General features: G+C 37.8%; 1 protein-coding gene across 1 annotated transcript; it reads left to right on the forward strand.

Moving 5' to 3' along the window:
- The first annotated feature begins 2091 nt into the window (after positions 1–2091).
- Positions 2092–9421, forward strand: lman2 (lectin, mannose-binding 2). Its single transcript, XM_026358275.1, has 8 exons — positions 2092–2460; positions 4327–4445; positions 4833–4950; positions 5797–5879; positions 6709–6870; positions 6955–7069; positions 7310–7429; positions 7533–9421. The coding sequence occupies exons 1-8, from the start codon at positions 2325–2327 to the stop codon at positions 7691–7693; spliced, it is 1014 nt and encodes a 337-aa protein (XP_026214060.1). The 5' UTR covers positions 2092–2324; the 3' UTR covers positions 7694–9421.
- The last annotated feature ends 535 nt before the right edge of the window (positions 9422–9956 follow it).

A 9956-nucleotide genomic window follows, 5' to 3' on the forward strand; every position in this document is an offset into this window, starting at 1 on the left:
GAGCCTTTCCAGTGGCAGCCAGTGTTGGGGAGTAATGAACTGCCTGTAACTGAACTAGTTTAAATACATTTCTCAGTAGCTTGGTGGTAGTTTAACTACAGTTGTATATCCACGTTGTTTTTTGTGTAGTTAACTACAGAAACTGCAAGAAAACTGAGAAAAAACACATGGAGCCATTGATTAGTGCAGTGTTCATACTGTCTAAAAAGACAGGTAAGACAACAAGACCAGTTTTTCCACAAGGTGTAATCCTGCTTAGTCCAGTAGCCTACCCGCCCCTGGTTTGTGGAAGGCAGATGTCAAAACCATAGCTGACATTTCTGCACTGCATTTCATTTAATGTTTTGGTTTATGTATGGTATGAAGAAGTAGGTGACAGGAGACCAGAGTCTGTGATGGTTTTTGTCTTTATTTTTCTTGTTTGCTGCTTTTGTCTCCAACATGAACTCTACATTAAGACGGCTTTATGATTTTTAAAAGGATGTGACCGTATTTGACATTCTGGAGGTGCTTCTGTATGTAAACGTGCTCGTACATAGATGAGCAGATGGATATAAAACAGGTATGAGCTTTATCATTTTTCCTGTGTATTCAGAGAGTTTCTACAGACACAAGCTTTGATAAATGGGACTCTGGAGACAAAACACAGGGCAAAACAGCCAGATAATAACCAGCCTCACACACCTGCAGAGAAACAACTGCAATTTGTTGGTACAGTTGTTATCAGTGCTCAGGGATTCATGCACGCAACAAAAGTTTTTGTTGCCTGTAATAGGGACGAGGACGTGGTTTCTAAGAACCGTTGAGATCTTGAAATGTTTGAATGGGGTTTCAAGACCTGCAGACAAAATGATATCTGCTTTAATGATCACCAGCTCAGGTCTCAGGTCTTCAAATTACTGTGACTTGTAAACTTTTTCTGAAGTTTCAGAAATCACTTGTACTGGATATAAAAAGTAACCTGTGCGTGAATGTTGCATGAATTCTTTATAGAAACTGTCTGACAAATAGGTTGTAAGTGTGAAGCAATGTCAGGAAGAATATTTGGTCCAGCTTATTAGAAAACTGCTGGATAAGAGCTTAGATGCAAATGCAGCATGTGAATGCAGGTACCACAACATCATTATTCAGCTATCACTCCATCATTCACAGTTCACATGCTTTAGCCTTTGCAGAGCGACAGTGGGGGGTAAAGATTATTCCAGCTGCCAGTAGGCAAGACGTGGTGTATGGCTTGGACAGGTTGACAGTCTCTCACAAGGCTGTCACATACAGTGCAAAAACATCTACAGGAAATGTAATGTCACAGGTAGACTGTGTCGTTTGAGAAAGAAATCAAAACACATGCTTTTATAGCATCTTGATGATGAATGTGATAATACAGCAATACTTTAAAATGGTTCTTGTTTGTCGCTTTCTTGCAAAACTATGTGATTTGAGCACACTTTTTTAATATTATTACTTATTTGCAGTTACTGTACATTTATTTTGCTGCTTTTTATAAATGAGGATCCCATGAGACAAAATACACTGAGGCAGACTAAATCTAACAGATATGGCATGTTCTCCACACCTACCTGCAAAGTACCATAACAAACTGTGTGCAAAGACTCCAGGAGAACTGGTGCTGCTTTTAATAATAATAAATGTATAAATGTATTATTATTATTATTATTATTATTATTATAATAACTAATAAAGCCTTTGCTCATCACTAAGTAAAGAAGGAAGCAACAAATGATCTGTTCATACTCATCTATTAGGCCACACTGTTACACCTCATCGTCTCTTATTTATTTGCAACTACAATAACTTCAGATGTCCCCTAACCTTGGCAGGAATACTTTTATGTGCCTCTTAAATAGGATGATCTACTTTTAAGTTAGATTTCATAACTACACTCATCTAAAGTTTATTACACTTGTTTTTATTTGTCTCTTGTCGCCATTTAGTGGAGAAAGACGGAAAAGCAAGTCGTCCGTGATTGGCTTAATTTGCGATGTGCTTGTCTCTGATTGGCTGGTAAAATTGCCGCCGTCTACAAAAATCTTCCGTGCGGAAACGCGTTAATTTTAACGTTTTCTTTCGCATGGTCACAACTAAACTGTGTTAATGTAACTACATTTTTTAGATAATTAAGATTTTAGTGTTAATAAACGTTGTATCTGAGCAATACGTGAAGGAAAATAACTCCCCGGTTTAGAAAGTGTGGTAAAAAAGGTGGTTTCTTTCCGGAAGATAATAGAGAAGGGACCGGCTCGATTTATGGAGTTTCGAAGAACAAATTTGTTGTGAGAGTTTCTCTCAGAGTCTGTTTTAACAAAATGGAGAACATTAGAGCATTTCTAAGCACAGCCTTTGTGTTTCTGGTATTTGAACTGTGTCTGGTGTGCTGTGATATAACGGACGGAAACGCAGAACATCTGAAGAGGGAACATTCGCTAATGAAACCTTATCAAGGTAAGATGGCTCGGTTAGCTCGGCAGCTAGCCTGACGTTGGTCCACTCATCCACCAGTTCCCTCGTTTAAAAGTTATTTAGACACATCTTGGCTAATTAATGTATATTACTGACTTCCTACGAGTTAATCTCTAACAAGCTAGTGTATAATTAACGTTTGAATACGTGTAAAGCTCATGACATACAAGTTATGTAGTTAGCTAAAAACTTCATCATTAATATTTCCAACTGAAAATGTGAAAGCTGAACAGATGAATGTATTGAAACACGTCCATCGTACCAACTTTACTGGATCTCCCCTGCATGAAGCAGGAGTTACTAAACTTTACGCGGATTTATGATTTGGGTACAAAACAAAACTGTACCCACAACTTAATGTTACAGCGTTTTTATTTGAGTGTTTTTTGAGGACAAATGCCTCGAATTTGACGTTCGTTGCTTTTTACTGACGTAAAATATGTTCAAAAGTAAGAATTGATCATCACGGTGGTTTATTTTTAGACTAAACAATCAGTTAACTGCGAAAAGTAATGGACAGATCAGTCAATAATGAAAATAGTCCTTAGTGGCACATTGCATGTTTGCATCGTCGCTAATTACTTTGCACCCTGCTTTTCCAGGCATCAGTTGATTTCCATTCTTTTTAAATAATCTGCTAACTTATTTTCGAGCAATAAATAATTTAATTTAAAGCAAGAGATTCATAAAATGGTAAAATAATACATATATACATCTATATAGACATATGAACATCTAAAAATGGCTTTCATATTAAAATGGTCACCGTATACATCTTGTGTAAATGTGGAATACCTTTAGTTTGCCTGCCTGCAATAACTAACTGGACTCCATATTAACTTAAAAGACTTTAACTGTTATACTGGACTGCTGCCTACACAGCATGTAATCACCCATATGAGGATGGGTTCCCTGTTGAGTCTGGTTCCTCTCAAGGTTTCTTCCTGTTGCCTTCTCAGGGAGTTTTTCCTTGCCACTGTCGCCCTCGGCTTGCTCATCAGGGACAATCACATTATTATGACTCATACACATACACTGTTCATGTACTGTTCTTTGGTTGTGTAAAGCTGCTTTGTGACAATGTCAATTGTAAAAAGCGCTCTACAAATAAAATTGAATTGAATTGAATTGAATTTAGTTCTTAGGCCAGTTTCAACACCAGTTAAGTTGACTGTGTTGGCCACAGGGAAAATGTCCTTTTGATGTCTGTAACAAAACTCTCACTATCACTAAACCTGAGTTGCTCTATAAGTTGCAGAGTTTATCACTACATTCAATCATATAGTTTGCTGCAGGTGCCTGCAGCTGTTTCCGTTAACTAGGTCAAGTCGAGTGCATTGCATACATCAAGAATGCCATCTGTGCAGTACAAGAGCTAAGAGCTAAAGAATGTGTCTTTTGTAATGCTAAAATGTTCAAAGGGCCCTCAACACACCACCAGGACACAGAAGTGTTTGTTTAGGGTGTGTGCAAAAAAGGTGCAGGTGAATTGCAAATGGTTGGCTCTCATTTTTCCGCCTTTCTAGAGCACTTTGATCCATTCTCACACTAATTACACAGCTGCCTCATAACAGAAACTAAGTCAGGTATAATCTACAGTAATATTTAAAACAATGTGGCAGTTGTGTTGAGTGTTTTGGGCTCATGTGTAATGTATGAATTTTATTAAATAGGACAGGCCATAACTCAAATTTCATGTATAGATGAACTGCTTTCGCTAAGTACTCGGTAATGCACTTCCTATATATCCCATAACAATATGAAGAACAACCAAAAGCAGTAAATGTGTTTGTGCAATAAGCCATAAAATATCTTTCTATCTTACTCTTCAAGCTGTTTGTCTTGTAGGTGTTGGCAGCAGTCCTACAAGTCAGTGGGACTTCTCGGGAAGCACGTTGGTGACTAGCTCATATGTCCGACTCACTCCAGATGAGAGAAGCAAGCAGGGATCCATCTGGAATACTGTGGTGAGGAAAAACTACCAACATTTTAACATGCCTTTAACGTGCTCTCTTTATTTGTAAGAAGAAAAGGAACTGCAACTGGCAACTCAGCAGTAGTTATGATTTTAATGTTGCATTTCAGAGTTGTTTTACTCTACTAACCTTTGAGGTCTTTGTTTGACACATTTTGTTACTGAGTGACCAGTCATTAAATTTGTAGTTTAATGACTGATTAACTAAATTAAAAATGAGTAATAATGTATATCAACTACTCCACTGAAACATCTTTAACATATAAAATATATAAAGTCCTTCTACTGATTGTGATTACTTCTCTGCAATTTCTGTTCAACACATAATGTTTATGAACCCACTGTACAAATTAAATCCATTTTTGCATTTGTGATGCAGCCTTGTTACCTGAAGGACTGGGAGATGCATGTGCAGTTTAAAGTTCACGGGTCAGGAAAGAAGAATCTCCATGGAGACGGTATTGCTATATGGTACACGAAGGACAGACTGCATCCAGGTAATGTTTACAATCGTATTATTTACTAAAAGAAGGTCATTCAAATATAGACCTTTCTTAACTTGTGCTTTACTTCCACGGTTGGTTCACCACTCCCGTCTATCACTCACTTTTCTATTATACACTAAACCAGGGCCCCACACGGCAGCCTGTGGCCCAGATCTGGCCTAAAGATTTATTAGGGGCCTGCATGAGACATTCCACCCTCTACTCCACCCCAGTGGCCACCCTAACTAAAATAATGGCGATGAGGTTTTGTCAGTGTTACTCAAGTTATTTATAAAAATGTTAATAATTATTATGACAGACTGAGGCATCATCAGAAGTTTACACCTTCACTCCACTTTCAGCAGCCTTTATCATTTTAACTTTGTGCTTCTAATTTCTATCAGTTTTTAAGCTGAGAAGCCAAATGAGATGAAAAATGTGAGTCTCCCATGTGTAAACATTACTCTACAATAGAGCAGACAGGGTTATAATCAGTTTGTGAAGGGATGTGTATATTTTACATTTAGTTATTTGGCAGACGCTTTTAGCGAAGTTCAAGGTACAGAGGCAGTGTAAGCATAGAAGTTCCTGCTAAGGACCCAGTCTCCCACATGGAAGGCTGCGATGTTACCACTCCACTATCCAGCCACTATATTTCACAGATGCAGCTCAAATAGAGAAATACCAATGCACCATTGTGTCCTCCTTGTCATGTTCACTTCATCAGTTCCACTTTCTTCGTCATGTCCAGACTCATTCATGTTTCACTCATCTCAGCTTGCTGTTTTCACTGCTGACCACACAAAGGTGTCTGGAGTTGTCTGCTCATGTGTCACTTCATCTCTGCCTCCATCCTAGGCCCTGTGTTTGGAAACCAAGATCAGTTTTTTGGCCTGGCTATTTTTTTGGATACCTTCCGCAATGACCTCCATGGAATGGATGTAAGTGTGTAGTGTGCTGCTCGAGGTGATTGACTGGATTGTGTCTTTGCAGGGCCTGTGTTTTCCAACAATGCTGTCTTCCACGGGCTGGCCGTTTTTATAGATACTTACTCTAACGATGATGCAACGGATGTGAGTGGTTGCTCAGGTTTTACTGGTTAGCATGCTGTGTCAGTGCAGATTTGTTGGTGTTTTTTTTTTCAGTTTAAATTGGCACGTTGTCACAACTTCAGGCATGTTAACACTGAAACTCCCACATTTTGTTTTGCTATAATTTCATGTATTAGTTTCTGCAGCAAAGAGCAAATTTAATCAAAGACCTTACTGAGCATGATTCCCTGGCAGTAACCACTCATCTTCACTCGTCTTAGCAGGTTGTGTTGTGACTTACGTTGTGTTCACACTGCAGGTCAAAGTGTCTTTTTTTTTTTCTAAATTCCTCAGTCTAATCCCTCAAATTTGTCATTTTCAGTTTGCAAGCTCCAAAACAGTATAACTCAATATAGACAAGTACAGACATGACTTTGCTCACTTAGGAGAGTACACAAACTGTAATGAGGTGTCCAGTGTGTATATGGTATCCATTTTTGTGACTGGTCGTTTATTTTCTATTCATATTATTATGTATGACACTAAAAACTCTGCAGTGTGAAAGCAGCCAATTCATGTAAACATGAGTTTACATATGATCAGAAATGTGTCATGTGGTCTTTTTATGTTATTATATCTTTCTCATAAGTTTATTTAAGGTAACAAGTACTAATTGTACTGTGTGTACAATCCCAGCTTCTAAGAAATGTTTGTTGAATCCTTTCGTTTCTGTCACCAGCGTTCCTTCCCGTACATTTCTGCCATGGTGAACAACGGCTCGGTGAGTTACGACCACGGAAAAGACGGCCGGTCGTCGGAGCTCGGAGGCTGTTCGGCAGAGATTAGAAACAGGGAGCATGACACGTACCTCGCTATCCGTTACTCCAAAGGAAGACTCACGGTATAAACACATAGTCCTTAACCTTTTTTTCATTCAGTTTGTTGAATAGTTTTGTGAAGTACTGCGTCACTCTGTGTCCTGCAGGTGATGGTGGACGTGGAAGACAAGAATGAGTGGAAGGAGTGCATCGACATCGGAGGTGTTCGTCTTCCTACTGGATACTTCTTTGGTGCCTCAGCAGCTACCGGAGATCTGTCTGGTAGGTCTGATCAGGAGACCGAACTTCTCCTTCTACTGAACTGGAGCTCCTCAAAGGAATTTTTCACCTTGTTATAGAACAGTTTAAATATATCTAAGTTGTAAATTTCATTTTTGAAAAGCATCAGTTTTCATTATTTCTTCTTCTGGAAGTTATTCCATTCCATTATTAAAACTTTAAGTATTATATTGAAGATTATCAAAAATTTCTACCTGTTTAAAAACATAAATTATGTTCTAGATAACCATGACATCATCTCCATGAAGCTCTACCAGCTGATGGTCGAACACACTCTTGAGGAGGAGAACCTGGACTGGACAAAGATTGAGCCTAGCGTCAGCCTCCTCAAGTCCCCTAAAGGTAGATTAAAAGAATGCTCACAAATGAATGCTTTTGTTTAAAATCTACGAATTATGGAGACAGAAAATCTGCATTGAATGTGAACTTTCTTCTTCCTTCGTAGACAACATTGATGATCCTACTGGCAACTTCCGTGGCACCCCCCTCACCGGCTGGAAGGTCTTCCTGCTTCTGCTGTGTGCCCTGCTGGGAATTGTAGTGTGTGCTGTGGTGGGAGCTGTGGTTTTCCAGAAGAGACAGGAGAGGAACAAGAGGTTTTATTGAGGAGTGGGAAAAAAAGAACCTCATCAGAGAGGTGTTCTGAAATGAACTGTTTCCAGATGACAAATTGAGCACATGAAATGTGAAATTTTTTTTCTAAGGATTGTACAATTGTTTCTGTTCGAAGCACTGCGCTGAGAGTGAATTGCGATGTTTGTAAGAAAGAGCAGAACTAGTGGCGAGTGCCCGTGATAAATGCTGTTTTGGTTCTCTGTGTTTTTGTGTTCAGTCATGCAGGGTTATGTTAGGCTTTCTGTGTTTTACAAACTTTGAATTCTAGAGTTTTGCAAATTCCTAAGACTGTGTCCACACCTGCTTAGTGAATAAACAGGTGTCTCCAGCCCTTTTTAGTCTTTTTGTGCAGTACATGTGATGCTACAAATTATGAATCTTCTAGTTTTATTTGACCTTCAGGTTGTTTTTACCTGAGTATTTATTCAAAGACCACATAAGTAGCTCCATGCACACAAAAATCTGAGAAAAAACTTGAGTGAGAATATGTAGCTGACATTGTGTGCTGCTCTGCTAATCTACAAAGTAAACACACACAAAAAACTAATAAATAAAAAGTGACAACAAGAGGAACCACAAACAGTGCAGAGTTATATTTCTTAATCTTTTTTGTTATCTTCCTCTCATTCTGACATTTAGAAATATCTGTTTTTCTCCTTTTCAGCAATTTCAAAATAATTTTGTATTAATTAAAATTGTGTTAATAGAAGGGCTTTCAACAAGGAATAACATGCAGTGGCTGTCTGGGAGATGAATTATGGAAAAGTTATTATCAGAAACCACTACTTTGTGATTTTACACCTTTTTTTTAAAATTTAGTATCAGGTCATTTATCAGTACTATATTGTCTCCATGTGTGTTTTATTAATCACTCACTTGTCACCTATTCATTTAGAAACAAGACGCCGATCAGTTTCCCAAAGCACAGGTTGACAAATACTCAAATTGCTGCATTCGTCACAAATTCAGCACCCAAATAGATTCAGTTTAATCCAATAAAAACTGAAGTAATATTTCATCAGTTGTTTAATTGACTAAATATAGATAAATCACATGTTGTGCAGGTCTTTCTACTTAACACAACTTCTCCATTGTTCTCTATGAAATATGTGTTGTTTTATTTCCCTGCAGTGTGTCTTGGGTTCTATCCAGAATATGCCTTTGTCATTTTTTTTTGTTTCAAATTAAAGATGCTAAATTGAATGAATAGATCAAGGTCATGCACTTCACGTCTTCAGTGTGATGAATATATGAATCATTAACTGCTTCATAACATTAGTGTGACTAATAAATTCAAGCAGACAGTGTTAAGACGTTTAGAGAAGAGGAGCTGTTGAACCCATGGATGGTTTGTCCAACGGTGGTGATCCTGTTTTAATAATCATTCAGTGTTTCCTTTGTTGTTAGGTTTCTTTTAGTTTTCATTTCCATACTGCTGCTGTTCTGTCCTATGAAATGTCTTTTATAGCTTAGCTTTAGTCATTTTTATCTCTAGTTCTGAAAACTGTTCTTTGTTTTTGCCATTCGAGTGAGTTCCACCTGAAACAGCTCCTCTCATCACAAACGATGTATTAAAATAGAAATAAAAAAGTGGATTGTCGTTTTTTTTTTTTTTTTAGTATAATCATAAATTTGCAGAATACCACAGTATTATCAAAGAGAACATTCATGTGTTTTAAATGCCAGAGAAGTAAACAGAGGCTTTAACCGGGGAAAATATGACTGAATATCATACTGACATTTGTACAGTCTCCATTCCCACAGTTCACCTGTGACGTTGGTCTGTTTTTGTTCTGTCTGACATTTTAATCAAAACTAATAGTCACAGAAACATAAATTCATAGATTCCATCAAATTGTTTAAAAAAGCAGAAGATAAAATGAATCTTACATAACCAAATGTGGTTAAAGAACGATAGAGAATCACTGATGATTTGAATGTGATATATTCCAGATTTATACGTTCACGGGAAATATGAACACATTTATATTATATATGATTTTATATTTATATTCTTAAAGTAAACAATTCAAACTTGGTTACATCAGTAATTCTAGTACCTTTGTTCAGGTCTAATAAAAACAAATAAATATTAAAGCACACTCATTCTGTCCAGAATCTTCTTCCGGGTTCCGGCTGACAGGCGTGGCAACAGTAACTAAGGGGGGCGGGGCCTACAGGGAACCTAATTAAACGGGCTATTTAAGCCCCGCCCCCCGTGGCTCTGCTCGTTAGCTAACACCTGCTAACACCT

The sequence above is a fragment of the Anabas testudineus genome, chromosome 10 (assembly GCF_900324465.2).
Source record: "Anabas testudineus chromosome 10, fAnaTes1.2, whole genome shotgun sequence".
Classification (NCBI taxonomy): domain Eukaryota; kingdom Metazoa; phylum Chordata; class Actinopteri; order Anabantiformes; family Anabantidae; genus Anabas; species Anabas testudineus.